Here is an 18,946-nt window from a genome sequence, read left to right on the forward strand (position 1 = left end):
CTCCCAACCACCCAGCAATAACCCAGGGACACCTCGATGTGACTATCTACAGGCATCTCCATGTGAACAAACTAAAGCAGTCCTCTCCCGGCACCTGCTGCTGAGACCAGGTGGCTTACAGGAGGGAAACCAGAGGAACACCCTAGGTCAGACCGAATGCGCCCACGTGGGAGACCTGAACTGGGCTAGTCAGCATCAACCCACCACAGCCCTCCAGCGCAACCTGAAGCTAGGGCTGGGTCACAGGGGCCTCTGGCAGGGCTAGAACAAGTACCCACCAGTGAGTGTCGGAATATGTAACATTAGGCTGAGCCATGATGCTAACCAGCACTGAGAGAACCAGGTCTGTGGGGGATAGATGGGTTGACCCCTGTGGAACTGCAATAACTGCTGGTTTGCTGAAGAGCTGAGGGTAGTGACAGGCTGAGCTAGAACAAAACAAACAAAACGGAGTGATCAGGCCTGGAATTATGGCTCAGTGGCTAAATCTTCACCTTGCATGCTCTGGGATCTCATTTGGGCGCTGGTTCTAATGGGACGGCCCAAAGCCTTGGGACCCTGCACCTGCGTGGGAGACCTGCACCTGCGTGGGAGACCTGCACCTGCATGGGAGACCTGTACCTGTGTGGGAGACTCAGAAGAAGCTTCTGGCTTCGGATTGATGCAGTTCCAGCCGTTGAGGTCACTTAGGGAGTGAATCACTGGACGGAAGATCATCCTTTTTTTGTCTCTCCTCTCTGTATATCTGCATTTCCAATAAAAATAAATAAATCTTAAAAAAAAAAAATCAAATCCCAGCCCCTGGTCCCTGAGAGCGCCTCAAAGCCACGGGCTGCCTCTCTCGGTCGCGTGCCCTCAGCACGAGGGCTGGGTGCGCAGAGGATTCTCCGGAAATCCTCCGCACTTGAGGAACACAAAGCGCGTGAAGGGCTTAGCCACGCAGGGCCGGTGAGCCTGGCGGCGCCTCGCTGCCCAGATCCAGCGGGCAGTGTCTCCCGCTCGCCGTCAGAGGGCAGGCTGGCCTCACAGAGCACGGCTCCGCGCCCGGCGCCACAGACACCCCCACCTCACCACCCTGGAATCCTCGACCGGCGGTCGTCCTAACACCGCCCCCCACGGGAGTTCCTTTGAGCAATCCTCCTCCCCTGCAAGCAAACTCTCCCCGAAGCTGCTCAAGTCCCTGACCACCCCTCCCGCTCTGCCCTCTTCCTGCAACCCCTAAAAGAACTAATACAGTGAGCTCGGATCCCGCCACGTCTTTCTCGCCTGCAGGGACGCGAGGAGAGCCACAGACAGACGGGGCCCCTAGGATTCCGCTCGTCTTCTACTTTCCAAGCCGTTACCAGACCCTGGCCACCTTCCCGCCGAGACCCCACGCGCTCCACAACCCTCTCCTGCCGAGACCCCCAACCCCTTCCCCCTCACTGGGAGCCAGGTAGAGAGTGCAGGGACAAGGTGGGCCGCTTCCACACAGCCCGGCAGCTGAGTCGGTAAAAGAAGACGCAGCTCGGACCAGACGCGGGAAGAAGCGCGCGGGGCTGGTGGCGGGCAGGAAGGAGTTAAAGATCCAGACTTGGCTCTTGGGTCACGGAGCCAGGGAGGGGAAGCGGCAGGGAGGGACGCTTTGCAGCTAGGCTTGGCTTGGCTTGGGTCCTCGCTGGTCCACCCCCAGCCCCAGCCACGGTGGCCAAAGACGGGAGCCGGCCGGACGCCCCTCTGGCGCACTCCCTCAGGCGGGCACTCGCTAGCTCGCACTTGGGTCCTCGCGGGCCCGGAGCGCTTGCTCCTGGCGCCCACCTGCTCCTCGCAGCCCTCCGAGCACTCTTCCGCGCTCAGTTCCCGGAACGTCCGCCCTCCCGTCTCAGCTGCAAGAGACAGCGTGTCTCGCTCCTGCTCCTTTCCTCAGGGGCGCGCCTGGTGCCCGGGACGCACTGCTGAACCCGAAGGGACCGACGAGGCAATGGTGGAAGCGCTTGCATGCTGCGGTGCCCGCTGAGGCCATGCCCGGCCAGCAGCACTCCTTCAGCGTCCGCCTGTGCCTGCTGCTGTTACTGTCACTGCTGCTGCTGCTGCTCCGGGACAGCCACGCGCGAAACCTGACCGTGGCCGTGGTGCTACCGCTGGCCAACACCACGTACCCGTGGTCGTGGGCGCGCGTGGGGCCGGCCGTGGAGCTGGCTCTGGCGCACGTGCAGGCGCGGCGGGACTTGCTGCCAGGTTGGACGGTGCGCACGGTGTTGGGCAGCAGCGAGAACGCTCTGGGCGCCTGCTCCGACACCGCTGCGCCGCTGGCCGCCGTGGACCTCAAATGGGAGCACAAGCCAGCCCTGTTCCTGGGCCCGGGCTGTGTGTACGCCGCCGCCCCTGTGGGCCGCTTCACGGCGCACTGGCGTGTGCCCCTGCTGACGGCCGGAGCCCCGGCGCTGGGCTTCGGTGCGAAGGACGAGTACGCGCTGACCACCCGCGCAGGGCCCAGCCACGCTAAGTTAGGTGACTTCGTAGCAAAGTTGCACCGACGGCTGGGCTGGGAGCGCCGAGCGCTTGTGCTTTATGCCTATCGGCCCGGGGATGACCAGCCCTGCTTCTTCGTGGTAGAAGGGCTGTACATGCGCGTCCGTGACCGCCTTAACATCACCGTGGACCACCTCGAATTCGCCGAGGGCGACCATGACCACTACACGCTGCTGCTGCGCACCGTGCGCCACAAAGGCCGAGGTGAGAGGCGCACCCCCGCTGTGTGCCAGGGATGGGGGGGCTTCCCTTTCATCCCTTCCACCCTGGACCTACCTGCTTGCTCTGCTCCCCTCTCCCCCTTAGTCCCTACCCTCGGCGGATAGGACCACCTGGGAACACTAGGTGTATCCCTGTCCTCCCACTCCCTCCATTTTCTGGCCTCTCCCGCAGCCAGCCTTCTCCCCTCCTCCCCCGGCTCCCCTCACACATCCGGGCAGCTGGCCCTTCTCTGCCTCTTCCTCCCTTCCTTCCAAGTCCTTTGCCCCACTCTCCCCCAGTCTCTCAATGCTCCTTCCCTTCTCCTGCTCACTTTTCTCATGTTCCTCTCATTTTGCTGAAATCTCTCCTACCCAGTTCTGAGCACCGCTGGGCCCCTCACCTCGCCCTAGCTTTTCACCTTGTCCAGGACCCAGCTGTTCTCCCTCTCCCTCCCTCTCCAGTCATCTACATCTGCAGTTCTCCGGATACCTTCAGAACGCTGATGCTGCTGGCCCTGGATGCCGGCCTCACTGGGGGAGACTACGTTTTCTTCCACCTGGACCTCTTTGGCCAGAGCCTGCAGGGGATACAGGGTCCTGCTCCTCACGAGCCCTGGCAGAGAGGGGACGGGCAAGATGTCAGTGCCCGCCAGGCCTTTCGGGTAAGGGTCTGTCCATGTTTGAAGCCTGGCCAGTGGGGCTCTGAGCAACTGGTCCCTTGTCCCCAGTGTCTGTAGGAATTCCAGACACACTCCGTGGGGGGAGTTAGGCAACCACAGGCAGAGGGCTGGGCACGTGGCATGAAAAGCACCAGGGCCAGCTAGAAGCAGAAAGGTATAAGTTGGGATATGAGGGGGGAGGCCAGCCAAGACCCACAGAGCAGGCAGGACTTGGGGAGAATTCTCCTGCTGTCCTGCCCTGGAGCAGGCGAGGGTCCAGGTTAACCTTGAGCTCTGCAGAAGGCAGGGCTGGGAGGTGAGGTTTCAAGGCACCAGGAAGACTGGAGTCAGCTCCTAACATGCCTCTGTCTGGACCCCTTCCTCGAAGGCTGCCAAAATCATTACATATCAAGAGCCAGATAATCCCGAGTATTCGGAATTTCTGCGGCAGCTGAAGCACAAGGCCAGTGAGCAGTTCAACTTCACCGTGGAGGATGGCCTGGTAGGTAGGCCCCCCACTTCGTGGGCCTCTTGGGTCTTCATCCGCTCTTCCAGCCATACTGTATCCCCGGGCTCTCCTCCTCCCTTCTCGTGTGCTTGGGTCTCTCTTGGTGATGGATGGAAGGGTGTGGTGGCAAGTTCAGGCTCCAGGTCCTCATGGGAAAATGGGGCCGCCCTGCTCTGTCTGCCTGGCAGGATTCAGAGTGGCGGCATCTCTTAAAGAAAGCCTCGTGGGGCCAGGGCTCTGGCAGAGCTAGCAAGGCCTCTGCTTGCAATAGCAGCATCCAGTCTAGGCGCCAGTTCCAGTCCCAGTTGCTCCTCTTTCAATCCATCTCCCTGCTAACGCACCAGGAAAGCAGCAGAGGATGGTCCAAATGCATGGTCCTTGCACCCATGTGGGAGACCCAGAAATTCCTGGATCCTGACCTAACCTGATCCTGGTCGCTGCTACAAATTTGGGGAATGAATCAGTGGATGAAAGATTTCTCTGTCTTTCTTTTTGTATAACTCTTTCGAATAAATATATATATTTTTAAAGATGTATTTACTTATTTTTACTGGAAATAGATTTACAGAGAGGTGGAAAGACAGAGAGAGATCTTCCATCTGCTGGTTCACTCCCCAAATGGCCACAACAGCTGGAGCTGAACCAATCTGAGGCCAGGAGCTTCTTCCTGGTCTCCGATGTGGGGTTCAAAGGCCCAAGGGCTTGAGCCATCTTTTGCTGCTTTCCCAGGTGCATTAGCAGGGAGCTGGATGGGAAGTGGAGCCACCAGACCTGGAACAGACATCCATATGGGATGATAGCAATGGCAGCTGCAGGATTAAGGCACCATGTCAACCCCAAATGAATAAAAAAAAAAAAAATTTTTTTAAGTCTGTAATGTGGGTGTGTGTGTGTGGTGGGGAGGAGTCAGTTTCTCCTCTCCCCTTCTAAATCCCTAGGTCCTCCTACTCTCTTCCCCCCACATCCTGCTCGGGGTCCTGCATGCATCACCCGCACCCCAGCCAAGTACTGCTCATCCCTGCAGGTGAACATCATCCCAGCATCCTTCCACGACGGACTCCTGCTCTACATGCAGGCGGTGATGGAGACTCTGGCAGGTGGGGGAACTGTGACCGATGGGGAGGACATCACCCAGCGGATGTGGAATCGAAGCTTTCAAGGTCAAAGCCTGGGGTGGAAAGGCTAGAATACGCTGCCCAGGGGGCTAAGTCCCAGGAGTCTCAGCTCCAGGCTGGCCAGAAACCTGCAGCCCTGCTGCACAGGTGCTCTTTGGCTCACCCCACCCGTTTCCCCTTCTGTGAGGAACCACCATGGCTGCCTGCAGGCCCTCCTTCCCTCCAGCAAGTGCCCACCGTAGCCGTACCTTATTGTGGAAGATGGGGGGGGGGTTGGTGTAGAGATGAAGAACTGCACCCCTTTGGAGCACAGCCATCCATTCCCTTGCCCACAGGTGTCATGGGATACCTGAAAATCGACAGCAATGGAGATCGGGAGACCGACTTCTCCCTCTGGGATATGGACCCTGAGACTGATGCCTTCCGGGTAAGTGTGTGTGCCCAAAGGATGGGGCCATAACTGGTAAAGCAGCCACTGGCATCCCACATGAGCACCAGTTCCAGTCCTGGTTGCTCCACTGCTGATCTCCTCCACTCCCTGATAATGTACCTGGGGAAACAACAAAAGATGGGCAAAGTCCTTGGGCCCCTCCACCCACATGGGAGACCTGAAGGAAGCTCCTGGGTTCAGACCAGCCCAGCTCTGGTAGTTGTGGCCATTTGGGGAGTGAAATAGCATAAGACAGATTTCTTTCTGTATTCCTCTATCTCTCTGTAATTCTGCTTTTCTTTCTTAAGACTTTATTTTATTTTTATTGGAAAGGCAGATTTGGGGAGAGGTGCTTCTATCTGCTTGTCCACTTTCCAAATGTCCAAAATAGCTGGAGCTCAGCCGACCTGAAGCCAGGAACCTCCTCTGGGTCTTCCACATGGATGCAGCGTCCCAAGGCTTTGAGCCATCCTCTGTTGCTTTCCCAGGCCATAAGCAGAAAGCAGAAGAGTAGACCAACTGGGACATTTACCAGTGTCCATATGGGACACTGGTGCTTAAAGGTGAAAGATTAGCCAGTTGAGCTGTTTCGCTGGTTTCCTGCTTTTTAAAAGACTTATTATGTATTTGAAAGTTACAGCGAGAAAGGGACACAAATCTATCATTCCCTGGTTCACTCCCCAAATGACCATATTGGTCGGGGCCAGGCCAGGATGAAGCCAAGAGCTAGGAACGCCATCCAGGCCTCTTAATACAGGTGGTGGGGATCTAGGCACTTGCTTTCCCACTCAAAGGGGATGCTGGTGTCACAGGTGGCAACTTCATCTGCACACCACCATGCTGGCCACAGGGGGACTGCCCTGTAGTCAGCCTGCATATGCGGTCACTCAGGGGCCCTGGATAAAATGGACACAGCTGCACGCTGAGGGAGCAGACAGGATGGGACGGCTTATAGGCATCAGCCTTTGAGAACCCCACATCTCTCCTCTCCCTCACGTGGCCACAAGGAACACACACGATCCAGCTCTCTCCACACAGTGGGGCAGGCGGAGCTCGAGGCCCCGAGGAATCCATCACCCAGGAAGGTTTCGTGGAGGAAGGTGCTTTCCTTAATTTCTGCGTGTTTCCACCAAAATCATACTGCCAGGGGAGGACTAAGCAGAAAAAGAGTCTATGGAATTTTCTTTCTGAATCTCACCAGTGGTTTTTCAAATCCTTAGACGTTAATGCTCAGGGTATGAGTAGATGGTCCCCCTGTATGCAGTCAGACAGCAGGGGCTTGGTACACACTGACTGCCCAGGTAGAGGTCCTGGAAGCAGAGAAGGGGCCCTGCCCACCCACCACTCCTGCTGTCCAACAGGTTGTGCTGAACTACAATGGAACTTCCCAAGAGCTGGTGGCTGTGTCAGGGCGCACACTGTCCTGGCCCCTGGGGTACCCTCCCCCCGACATCCCCAAATGTGGCTTTGACAATGAGGATCCAGCCTGCAATCAAGGTGACCTTCTGCCTCTTCCCCCCCCCCCCCGCAACACACACAGCAGGAGCCACTGCTGCACCCTTCTCCCCTCCCCCCACACACAGCTGGAGCCACTGCTGCACCCTTCTCCCCTCCCCACACACACAGCTGGAGCTACTGCTGCACCCTTCTCCCCTCCCCACACACAGCTGGAGCTACTGCTGCACCTTTCTCCCCTCCTCCCCACACAGCTGGAGCCACTGCTGCACCCTTCTCCCCTCCCCCCCACACAGCTGGAGCTACTGCTGCACCCTTCTCCCCTCCCCCCACACAGCTGGAGCCACTGCTGTACCCTTCTCCCCTCCCCCACACAGCTGGAGCCACTGCTGCACCCTTCTCCCCTCCCCACACACAGCTGGAGCCACTGCTGCACCCTTCTCCCCTCCCCCCCCCACACAGCTGGAGCTACTGCTGCACCCTTCTCCCCTCCCCCCACACAGCTGGAGCCACTGCTGCACCCTTCTCCCCCCCCCCCACACAGCTGGAGCCACTGCTACACCCTTCTCCCCTCCCCCACACACAGCTGGAGCCACTGCTACACCCTTCTCCCCTCCCCCACACACAGCTGGAGCCACTGCTGCACCCTTCTCCCCTCCCCACACACAGCTGGAGCCACTGCTGCACCCTTCTCCCCTCCCCACACACAGCTGGAGCCACTGCTGCACCCTTCTCCCCTCCCCACACACAGCTGGAGCCACTGCTGCACCCTTCTCCCCTCCCCCACACACAGCTGGAGCCACTGCTGCACCCTTCTCCCCTCCCCACACACAGCTGGAGCCACTGCTGCACCCTTCTCCCCTCCCCCCCCCACACAGCTGGAGCTACTGCTGCACCCTTCTCCCCTCCCCCCACACAGCTGGAGCCACTGCTGCACCCTTCTCCCCTCCCCCCACACAGCTGGAGCCACTGCTACACCCTTCTCCCCTCCCCCACACACAGCTGGAGCCACTGCTACACCCTTCTCCCCTCCCCCACACACAGCTGGAGCCACTGCTGCACCCTTCTCCCCTCCCCCCACACAGCTGGAGCCACTGCTGCACCCTTCTCCCCTCCCCACACACAGCTGGAGCCACTGCTGCACCCTTCTCCCCTCCCCACACACAGCTGGAGCCACTGCTGCACCCTTCTCCCCAGGGAACATCCCGGGCTGGGGTGCTCCTGTGCTCCTGCTGCCCTTCTCTTGCTGGAAGTCTGACAGCTGCTGCCTTCTGCTGTGTAACCCACATCTCTCCTTCAGACCACTTTTCCAGCCTGGAGGTGCTGGCTGTGGTAGGCAGCCTCTCCCTGCTCTGCATCCTGGTCGTCTCCTTCTTCATATACAGGTGAGCTATGGCCCGGGGGGCGGGGGGGCGGCGGGGGAGGATGGCAAATGGGGCCAGGGGAGACAGGTGGCAGTGCCCCAGAAGGCAGATGCGGAGGCCTGGGGGAGGGAGGAGGGAGAAGAGAAGCAGCAGCCTTGGAACAGAAGAAAGAGAAGGAGGAGGGGAGAGGCCAGGGAGGGTTGGGGGCAGGGTGTGGGCAGGGAGGCAGAGAAGTCCCAGAGGAGTTGGGAAATGGTATCCCAGGAACATGGACTTTGGCCTGGGGACTCGATTCCCTTGTTGTCCCGCAGGCCTCAGGGGGAGGCAGCCCGTGTTAGTTAAGCAGGGGTGATGCGGCTTGGGTGTCCAAGGTGCTGAACGCAGGAGGGTAGAGCGAAAAAGAGAGATGAATTAGCCCCTTTCCTGCTTTCCCGCGGAGGCTAAGATGAAAGAGCACGAGGACTTAGCTAATGCGGTAATGACGCAGGAGAGCCAGGCGGGAGGGCGGAAGATCAGTGCCGGCTCAGTGTACCCTCCGCGCCTGGCACGCCCACTCACCGTGCTGCTTTCCGCTCTTGCCATAGTGGAGGCACTGATCTGCCTGCTTCAAGGTGCCCAACAGGCAAGGTTCACCCAGGTCTCCCAAGGCTCAGCCCAGGGAGAATTCCCCCGCACCCGTTACTTAGTCTTGGAAAAGCGCCCCCACACTCTGACCTCAGGGAGCCCTGAGGAGGGGGTTGCTGAGCACCCCCATCCTGAGCTCAGGGCTCAGAGGCAAGCTTTGTGCTTCCAGGAAGATGCAGCTGGAGAAGGAGCTGGCTTCGGAGCTGTGGCGGGTGCGCTGGGAGGACGTGCAGCCCAGCAGCCTGGAGAGGCACCTGCGGAGTGCAGGCAGCCGGCTAACCCTGAGCGGGGTGAGCCCACTGGCATTTGAGGAGGAAGGAGGAGGGAAGCCGGGTGCCGGGGGCAGTGCCCGAGGCGAAGGATGCAGGGCGGGGGAGGGGGGGGGGTTCCAGTCTGGCTCTTGCTGGCCCTTTCTGTGTGACCTTGAATGAGTCACATTCCTCCTCTGAGACTCTTGGAAGATGATTAGAGCTGGAGGGCCTCCCATTAGAGTAACTCTTTCAGAGGTCAAAGGATGTCAAGATGTTACATAGTACCCCATAAATGTATATGGGTAATTTGTCAAGTTAAAAATAAAGACTTTTTAAAGATCTATTTATGTGAAGGGGAGAGTGACACAGAAAGAGGGCACTCCTGTCCACTGGTCACTCCCAGAATGGCCTCTAGAGCCCGGGCTGGTCCAAACCCGAGCCAGGACCAGCATAACTTGCAGGAAGTCCAAGTGTTTGGGCCATCCTCGGCTGCCTTTCAGGTGCACTAGCAGGGAGCTGGGTCAGAAGCTAACTCAAACCATCAGCTGCTGTATGGGATACTACAAGCAGATGTTTTACTCACTGCATCCCAAACTGGCTCTAAAATGAAGGCTTTTTTTTTAAAAAGCCAAAAGAGGAGCCAGCACCATGGTGCAACAGGCTAATCCTCTACCCTGGGGAACCAGCATCCCATATGGGCATCAGTACATATCCTGGGTGCTCCACTTCCCATCCAGCTCCCTGCTTGTGGCCTAGGAAAGCAGTGGAGGACAGCCCAGAGCCTTGGGACCCTGCACTCACGTGGGACTGGGAAGAAGCTCCTGGTACCTGGCTTCAGATCAGCTCAGCTCTGGCCATTGCAGTCACCTGGGAAGTGAACCAGCTGATGAAAGACCTTCTCTCTGTAAATCTGCCTTTCAAGTAAACATAAATAAGATCTATTTTTTAAAAAGGCCAAAAAATAAGAGTATATGTGGCGACACCCTTGATAAGACTAATAAAGCAAGTAAATTTAGAGGGGGTTTCCTGATATGGAACGTTAAGGAGGGAAGCAAGAAGATAATGTGGGGAGCTGAAGTTCTGAACTCAGGCACCCCTGGCCTGACCATCCTCCTACTTGTCACCTCCTCAGAGAGGCTCCAATTACGGGTCCCTGCTGACCACGGAGGGCCAGTTCCAGCTCTTTGCCAAGACTGCATACTATAAGGTGGGCTCAGGGATGGCCTGGATCTTCAGGACCTGGCGCGGGGGCGTCATGCTCTGATGGAAGGCTGTGGGGGTAGGCCTCTGCGAGCACCTGGTGTTCCCAGGGCAGCCGTGAACATCTCTCTTCTTCACCCAGGGTAACCTTGTGGCTGTGAAACGTGTGAACCGGAAACGCATTGAGCTGACACGCAAAGTCCTGTTCGAACTGAAGCATGTAATAGGGGGAGGGGGAAAGCGAGGCAGTAGCCTGACGAGGTTGACCAGAAGCATAGAGTGATGGGCAGGCTCCTAGGATAGGAGAAAGGACTACAGAGGGACCCTGGAGAGTGGACATTTTAGGGGACATAGTCCACAGATTCTGAGAGGAGGGGTGGGCTCTGCAGACAGTGAGGTGGGAGAGAGGAAGGGTGCGTTTCCGGCTTGGATGGGGGGCTTGTTGGTGAGGAGTGAGTGCCTGTGAAGGTCCTGATGGCGCCCCACCTGCAGATGCGAGATGTGCAGAACGAACACCTGACCAGGTTTGTGGGTGCCTGCACCGATCCCCCCAACATCTGCATCCTCACCGAATACTGTCCTCGAGGGAGCCTGCAGGTGACAGGGTGGGGAGTGATGGTGGGAGGTCAGAAATCCTGGCTTCTAGTTCTTGCTGGCCCCACAACCCCAAGCAAACCTTCCCCCAGCTGTAAAACAGGAGCAGGGGAGGGCGGTGCCCTGTTGGGGCTGGGGGCAAGGCGTGGTCTGCAAGGTGCAGTCTGACACTCCCTGCCCCAGCAGGACATCTTGGAGAATGAGAGCATCACCCTGGACTGGATGTTCCGGTACTCACTCACCAATGACATTGTCAAGGTAGGCACCGGAGGGCCCCTGCTGGCTGTGTGGAGGAAGCAGGTGTGGTGTCAGCCCCACTCATGCCCATACCTTTGTCCCCCAACACCCTAGGGCATGCTGTTCCTACACAACGGAGCCATCTGCTCCCATGGGAACCTCAAGTCATCCAACTGCGTGGTAGATGGGCGTTTTGTACTCAAGATCACTGACTATGGGCTTGAGAGCTTTAGGGACCCGGAGCCAGAGCAAGGACACACCCTCTACGCCAGTGAGTCACCAGCCCTCCCCCCCACCCCCCTCCTGCCACCACACAGCTCAGCAGGGATGGGCTTGGCTGCAGAGTTCCCACACATTTGTTCCCTGGCAAGACAAGGGGGCCGGGTTCTGAAGTCTCTTCTGACTCTGATCCTCTGTGACAGCTCCGCCCCAGGCACAGCCACATCCTCCCTGTATCCCCCAGCCTCGATGTGCCCCTATGACCCCTGACCTTTGACCCACAGAAAAGCTGTGGACAGCACCCGAGCTCCTGCGGATGGCGTCACCCCCAGCCCGGGGCTCCCAGGCCGGCGACGTCTACAGCTTTGGTATCATCCTTCAGGAGATCGCCCTGCGGAGTGGGGTCTTCCACGTGGAGGGTCTGGACCTCAGCCCCAAAGGTGAGAGGGGAGTGCTTTCTGCCACACCCAGCCTTGGAAAGGGGGACCCCTAAAAGTAGCCCCGACCCAGCTGGACCCTCAGCTAATCCCAGCCCTTGGCTGCCCTCTACCCCCACCAACCCAGAGATCATCGAGCGTGTGACTCGGGGTGAACAGCCCCCCTTCCGGCCCTCGCTGGCCCTGCAGAGCCACTTGGAGGAGCTGGGGCAGCTCATGCAGCGGTGCTGGGCCGAGGACCCCCAGGAGCGGCCACCCTTCCACCAGATCCGCGTGACGCTGCGCAAGTTTAACAGGTTGCCATCACTGCTGTCACCAAGCACCCCACATTCCCACCTTCCACTTTGGGACACAGGCAGGCCACTCCCAGCTTCCTCCTGTGTAGCCTGCTGCAGCCTACCCCAGCCTCTAAATCCCTCCTTGCACATACCCTGTGTCCAGCTGACCCCACAGGCAACTACCCCCCTCCTGTACCTAACTGATATCCCCTAGCCACCTCTCCATAGTGGATAGAGGAAGTGAGCCACATGCCCTGAGTCCCCTGTCCCAACTCCACAGCAGCTTCCAGCCCAGCACCTTCATTCGCTTGCAAGTGCAAGTGGGGCTCATGTCCATACATACCCCTGTCTGCCTAACCCCAGCTCTCTGTCTCCTACTAACTCATCCATGTTCAACAAGGAGAAACCATTGCTACACCCCAGGCTTGGTTCACACTTGACACCCACTGCAATAGCATGTGTTGGGGCGGGGGGGGGGGGTTGTAGCTCCTCTCTCCCTCTCCTCCGACCCCAGGGAGCACAGTAGCAACATCTTGGACAACCTGCTGTCGCGCATGGAGCAGTATGCCAACAATCTAGAGGAGCTGGTGGAGGAGCGCACCCAGGCCTACCTGGAGGAGAAGCGCAAGGCCGAGGCCCTGCTCTACCAGATTCTGCCTCAGTGAGCGCCCTGCCGTGCCGCCGCCGCCACGCATGCACACCTCTCTCCCAGCCCTGCCTGGTCCCCTGATCCTGTGCCCGTCCTGACCTGACCCCACAGCTCGGTGGCTGAGCAGCTGAAGCGCGGGGAGACGGTCCAGGCCGAAGCCTTTGACAGCGTCACCATCTACTTCAGTGACATCGTGGGTTTCACAGCCCTGTCGGCCGAGAGCACGCCCATGCAGGTGAGCTGGGGGTTGGGGCATGAGGGACTCTCAGCCTGGGGTGTCAGACCAGGCGGGTGGGCCTGGCTTAGCATCTCCACGCCTCTGTCCCTCACCCCCCGGTGGTTTCCTTTCCAGGTGGTGACCCTGCTCAATGACCTGTACACTTGCTTTGATGCCGTCATTGACAACTTTGATGTGTACAAGGTGAGGGTGAGGATGGGAAGGGCAAGACCTAGACATGGACAAGGTGAGAAAAGGTGAGGAGAAGGCAGAGGAAGGTGAGATCTTAGGAGAACAGGAACGTGGAGCAGAGTGTGACAATGTGAGAGTACCGGCCCTGCCGCCCCCACACAGGTGGAGACCATCGGCGATGCCTACATGGTGGTGTCAGGGCTGCCGGTACGGAACGGCCGGCTGCATGCCCGCGAGGTGGCCCGCATGGCACTGGCGCTGCTGGACGCTGTGCGCTCCTTCCGCATCCGCCACCGGCCTCAGGAGCAGCTGCGCCTGCGCATTGGCATCCACACAGGTGAGCTTCCGCCTCGCCCACCCCACACCAGGCAGGCTGCAGCTGTGGAAGGCAGACCTGTTCCTGGATCCGCAGTCCCTGCTTGCCCCCTGTGCACGCACGCTCTCTCTGTCTCTCTCTCTCTCTCTCTCACACACACACACACACACATCCCAGACCTCTCTCCTGTAGCATTTACCCCCTTCCCTTAATCCTCTCCCCCTCACTCACAGCCCCCTCTTCCTTGGTCCTCTCAGGACCCGTGTGTGCAGGTGTGGTAGGGCTGAAGATGCCCCGTTACTGCCTCTTTGGGGACACGGTCAACACAGCTTCGAGAATGGAGTCCAACGGGGAAGGTAGGACACCCTCCAAGGGTGAGTGGGGCGGGCAGGGGGTCTAGGGATAGCTTGTGCCCACTGGCCCCCTCATTCCATTCCAGCCCTCTCTTCTCCCCAGTTCCCTCCTCACCATACAGATGGGCACTCCTAGGCTCACGTGGGGTTGTGTCCAGAGACAAACAGTGCCCAACCCACTGGGCACTGAAGCTGCCTGCATCAAGCATGCTGGAACCTTTATTAGCTTCCAGCCAGGCAAATTCACTACATGCAAAGCCTCTGTGCTTTTTTTTTTTAAGATTTATTTTTTATTTATTTCAAAGAGTTACATATAGAGAAAGAGAGAGATATTCCATCCATTGGTTTATTCCCTGTATGGCCTCAATGCCCAGAGCGGAGCCAGTCTTCCTTAATGGCCATGAACCAGGAGCTTCTTCCTGGTCTCCCATGTGGGTGCAGGGTCCAAGGACTTGGGTCATCCTCTAGCAGGGAGCTGAATCGGAAGTGAAGAAGCCAGGACTCGAACCGGCACCCACGTGGGATGCCAGTGTCTCAGGTGGTGGCTTAACTCAATAAGCCACAGCAGCGGTCGGATGCACTTTCCACTGAACACATACAGCTTTTGTACCATCAACATGTCCCAAAGTGGGAACTCTGTGTCCTTCATCACAGACATGTCATCTTGAGTCTAATCAGAAACAGGTCCCTGCTGCCCCTCAGCCAGGTGGCTTAAGCTTATCTCCAGGCAATGTGCCAGAGTTTCCAGCAGGAATCCCACCTTAAAACCCTCTGGTCTCTTGCTGAGCCAGGCCCTGGGTGTCAGGGCCCTGGGTGTCAAGCTCCAAGCCTTGACCCCTAGCGTGTGCTTGCCCTGTGGCTGTGTTCCCATGAGATGATGCTTATATCAGGGTTGTAAAGACCTAGCCCAGTCACTGGCACACAGTAGGAGTTAGGGCATGCTTGCTCCCAGTCCATCCCTCCATTTCGCTTTCTATTTGGCATCTACCCCCCGCCTCCGCCATGTTGTACCCAGCCCAGTTCAGCAATCACCAAGTCCCAGGCCATGGGGGCACTACGATGGCACTGATCTGCAGTTAGCTGGGGAGCTCGTGTGGACCACATCCAAGCTGCAAGCATGGGAGAAAGGCTACTTGGGAGATGCAAGGGGCCTGGTGCAGCAGGGGCTCCCCGGGCATGGGCTTGGATCCTCAGGGTGGGGGGGTCTCTTGCTGAGCACCCCTACCTCACAAGAGCACATTCTCAGGAGTCACTCAACCATCACAGACCCTGGAAGGAACAGGGACATAAGTTCAGGCAACAGACAAAAAGCAGGTGTGGGAAACAGCCATGCTTTATCGCTGGGCTGCTGTTCCCCAGGCACAAAATGAGAGCACTGGGTTGAACAGCAGCCCAGCGGTGACCTCCGGGGACATCCTGTGTGCCACCTGCTGCCTAGAAGCTTTCTGATTACCTCTCATCATCCCAACTCTTTGATCCAGTGTGGTAGCCTCTAGTCCCATGTGGGTACTGGGGGCCCAGCGCAGTAGCCTAGTGGCTAAAGTCCTCTCCTTGCATCTACCAGGATCCCATATGATTGCCGGTTCATGTTCTGGCTGCTCCACTTCCCTTCCAGCTCCCTGCCTGTGGCCTTGGGATACATGGGGAATAAACCAGTGGACGGAGGAGCTTTCTCTCTCTTTTGCTCTGTAAACCTGACTATCCAATATAAAAGAGAGAGAGAGAGCGATGGGGGTAAGGGCAAGTGCTGTGGTATAGTAGGTTAAACCTCTTCCTGCAGTGCTGTCATCCCATATGGGCGTTAGTTCGAGTCCCAGCTATTCCACTTCTGATCCAGCTTCCTACTAATGGTCCAGTAAAACAGCAGAAGGAAGAAGGTATAAGAGCCGGAAGAACCTCCTGGCTTTAGATAGGCCCAGCTCCAGCCACTATGGCCACTTGAAGAATGAAACCACAGATGGGATACTTCTCTAACTCTATATTTCAAATAAAAGTAAATAAATCTTTTAAAAAGATGAGTATAGTGCAACTTAGGGGCTTTAAAAAATATATATTTTCAATGTATTTAACAGGTAAACTTATAAAGAGAGAGAGCTTCCATCTACTGCTTCATTCCACATATGATCACAATAGCTGTCCAAAGTCAGGAAGTAGACTAGAACTCCCCCTAGCTCTCCCAAATGGGCGCAAGGGCCGAGCACTTGGGCCATCTTCTGCTGCCTTCCCAGGTGCTCCCAGCAGGGAGCTGGATGGGAAAAGGAGCAGCCATTCTCCTATGAGGAACTGGCATTGTAGGCAGCAGACTAAACTTTGGTGTCACAGGGCTGGCCTCAAAGTGTATTATTCAAAGGAGGCGAGCACGGCTAGTGGCCAGCATAGCAGAACTGCATTTTGGAGAGTTGTGAAGGAGAGGCTGCTGTGGTCTCTCACATAGAGGAGCAGGACGTGTCAGAGCGTGGAAGGTTTCCTGGGCCAGAGGGAAGAGAGGAGGACACCTTTTGCCCCACAGCTCCTGCTGCCTTTTCCGCATCCCTCACCATCCCACCCCGTCCTTCCCAGCCCTGAAGATCCACCTGTCTTCTGAGACCAAGGCTGTCCTCGAGGAGTTTGATGGTTTTGAGCTGGAGCTTCGAGGGGATGTAGAAATGAAGGTAGGCGAGGAAACCCCTGTCCTGGCCCCACCTGGAGCCGCAGGGGGAGGGGCTCCTACCACTCCCACCTAGGCTCTCAAACCGTTCCCTACCCCAAACTCCTCTTCTTTCTCCCTCCAGGGCAAAGGCAAGGTGCGCACTTACTGGCTGCTGGGGGAGCGGGGGAGTGGCACTCGAGGCTGACTGCCTCCCCTCCTGCCCCCCCATGCCTCCCTTCCTGTGCCAGAGGGCACAGAGATGCCACGCCTCAGCCTCCTCGACAGCTGCCCCACCATTGCCAAAGCATGGGACGCAGAAGTGGTCCGGACAGCACGAGTGTGCTGACCTCGTCAGAAACAGCCAGGTGTGACCTCGGAGAGGACTGGGGTAGCAGCACTCCAAGGTCACAGGACTACGCCCAAGAGCACGGTCACACACGGTGGCACCCTCGCAAGGCACATACATGCACTTGACTCCTGGCCCTCCTGAGGCCAGGTTAGGAGACGGACTCCCAGTCTTCCTCTTCCTCCATCCAGGTCACCTCCCCCGCCCTGGCTGCACTGTGACCTTTAGTGGGAGGGGGAGGCCACAATGAGACCTTCCTCGGTAAATCGAATGGTGGGGAGTCCAAGTTGGATACTAGATCATGAACCCCGAATGCTCACTCCCTGTCCCCGTTCCCCCCCCCCCCCCCCCCAGGAGCAAAGGGGCCTCGGCCTGGGTGCCCCACCCCTGCTGTGAGCGAAGACCATTAAAGCCTTTGTTGCCATCACAGTGTCTCTCCTTGGGGAGGACAGCCAGAGGGTCTACCCTTCTTCCTCCCCTGGAGCTAGGAGCACAGGATCTAAAAGAGGCTGAGGTTCCCCCTCAGCTTGGAGGAGACCACGTGACCGTCTCAGAAGTACCCGGCCCAGCAGCCACTTTCAGCCCCAGGACCCGTATCCACCCTTTAGAGTCATTCAGGGGCCTCGAGAAGAGTTTGTGTACGTGCGCCCTGGCCACCCACAGTAGACGAAATCCTTATTATTTATTAACTCCTTTAAGATAATTATAAACCCATTGTCCAGTTAGCATCTTGCACTGCTTTATCTAGGACATTCCAAAGAGACACTGGCCTTTTCCAAGACGGGGGGGAGTGAAGACTGCCATGACAAGTGGGGTGCCATTGCCTTGATTTATGTCCTGGCATTGGCAGTCTTGCCTCCAACTGGTTTTGCAATCCTGGAGCAAATAACACAGTCGACACGGTAAATCATTCATTACCAAGACCCTTAGCCTCCTGCATCCCCTGCAAGTCGCAGGGACTCCCAGCTCTGTGACTACACCTTGGCACCTGCTACCTTAGCCAGCGACTGGCGTGAAATAGGAATTGTACAACTTGGGCATGAAGGAGGCTCCTCCTGTGAGGAGGGGGCTCCAGGAGCTTCGGAATTCCTCCCTAACAGGGTGGAGCCCTGGGGACCGCCCCTTGCCCTGCCCTCCCACAGGTCCCTGGGTGGACAAACAGGACAAATTGCAAAACACTGCCCAGCTGGGACCAGGACCCTCCTGGAACTGCTCAGCCACCCCTTCCTCCCCCGCCAAGGCAGGCAGGCAGGAATGCAGGGAAGAGGTGGCTGCAGCCTCACCTCCCCCACGGGGAAGGAAAGTGCCTGACATTTCTTCAGGGCTATCCATCAAGTGCAGACAAGCTCCTTTGCTGACCTCCCTCTTCCTGGAGTACTGGCCAAGTGGGCCCTGGAGCTTGGGGGTGGAGGGTACTGCAGGCTGGGGTGGGGAGGGCGTGGGCGACTAGGCCCTGCTCCCCGACGCACCAGGGCTGGTTTCGGGATGAGGGGAGATAAAGAATAAGTTGTGTTCCCTCCTCCTGCTGCCCCCTTTTGGCCCCAGTTGATTTACTGGAATCCTGAGCTTTTACTGGTCTTTTCTTGCCAACCAAGCTGGTGATAGAGGGGCTAAGGTGGTTGCCCAGGCTACCACAGCACACCCAGCTTCCTGAGGGGCTCCCCGTGGCCTTGTGGACTCCCACGTCTTGGGGGTAGCAGACAATCCGGAAGAGCAGCTCTGAAACAGACCCAAGCAGCTGGGGCCCCGCCGGCAGGGCTCCAGCACGTCCAGAGGGACTTGGGTTTGGGGAGGGAAGCCTGTGAGGTGGAGTGGCGGGGTGGGGAGCTGGATGACCGAGGAGCCCCAGCAGCTGTTGAGACAATTCTCGGAAACCACCGCTCAGATCCTTCCGGGGCAGCCTGGCTCCGTGGCGGGCACTCGGGCTGGGGGGCGGGTGTGCTGAGAGGCCCCCGGGAGGCCACGGCTTCAGGCTCTTGGTCGAGAACTTTCACTGCAACTGAGGACGTTTCCTTCCGAAGGAAGGTCCCCCGAAGCCAGGAAGAACTGGGAAAGCCATTACTGAGGGGGGGAAGGGCGAGAGGTAGTAGTAACAGCTCCCCTCTGAGCAGAGGGCCACCACCGCAGTGCCAGGAGCCTCTGCCCACGAGGGAGGGGCCGTC

General features: G+C 58.1%; 1 protein-coding gene across 1 annotated transcript; it reads left to right on the forward strand.

Annotated features, from left to right (window-relative positions):
- Nucleotides 1-1,990: 1,990 nt before the first annotated feature.
- Nucleotides 1,991-17,205, forward strand: NPR1 (natriuretic peptide receptor 1). Its single transcript, XM_040998537.1, has 22 exons — nt 1,991-2,715; nt 3,174-3,373; nt 3,759-3,872; nt 4,903-5,038; nt 5,329-5,420; nt 6,785-6,920; nt 8,179-8,263; nt 9,036-9,156; nt 10,250-10,324; nt 10,460-10,537; nt 10,810-10,914; nt 11,098-11,169; nt 11,263-11,419; nt 11,652-11,807; nt 11,932-12,100; nt 12,597-12,743; nt 12,843-12,966; nt 13,084-13,152; nt 13,303-13,477; nt 13,714-13,812; nt 16,369-16,460; nt 16,581-17,205. The coding sequence occupies exons 1-22, from the start codon at nt 2,001-2,003 to the stop codon at nt 16,641-16,643; spliced, it is 3,180 nt and encodes a 1,059-aa protein (XP_040854471.1). The 5' UTR covers nt 1,991-2,000; the 3' UTR covers nt 16,644-17,205.
- Nucleotides 17,206-18,946: the final 1,741 nt, after the last annotated feature.

The sequence above is a fragment of the Ochotona curzoniae genome, unplaced genomic scaffold (assembly GCF_017591425.1).
Source record: "Ochotona curzoniae isolate NIBS_2020 unplaced genomic scaffold, NIBS_Ocur_1.0 scaffold_1037, whole genome shotgun sequence".
In the NCBI taxonomy this organism is placed as follows: domain Eukaryota; kingdom Metazoa; phylum Chordata; class Mammalia; order Lagomorpha; family Ochotonidae; genus Ochotona; species Ochotona curzoniae.

What these genes read in the sequence shown, in the direction of transcription:
- NPR1 (XM_040998537.1), top strand. Translation starts at nt 2,001, where the DNA reads ATGCCCGGCCAGCAGCACTCCTTCAGCGTCCGCCTGTGCCTGCTGCTG. An exon ending in CCAAGACTGCATACTATAAG is followed by an intron (nt 10,325 to 10,459) that starts GTGGGCTCAGGG and finishes TTCTTCACCCAG; the next exon opens with GGTAACCTTGTGGCTGTGAA. An exon ending in ACGCTGCGCAAGTTTAACAG is followed by an intron (nt 12,101 to 12,596) that starts GTTGCCATCACT and finishes CTCCGACCCCAG; the next exon opens with GGAGCACAGTAGCAACATCT.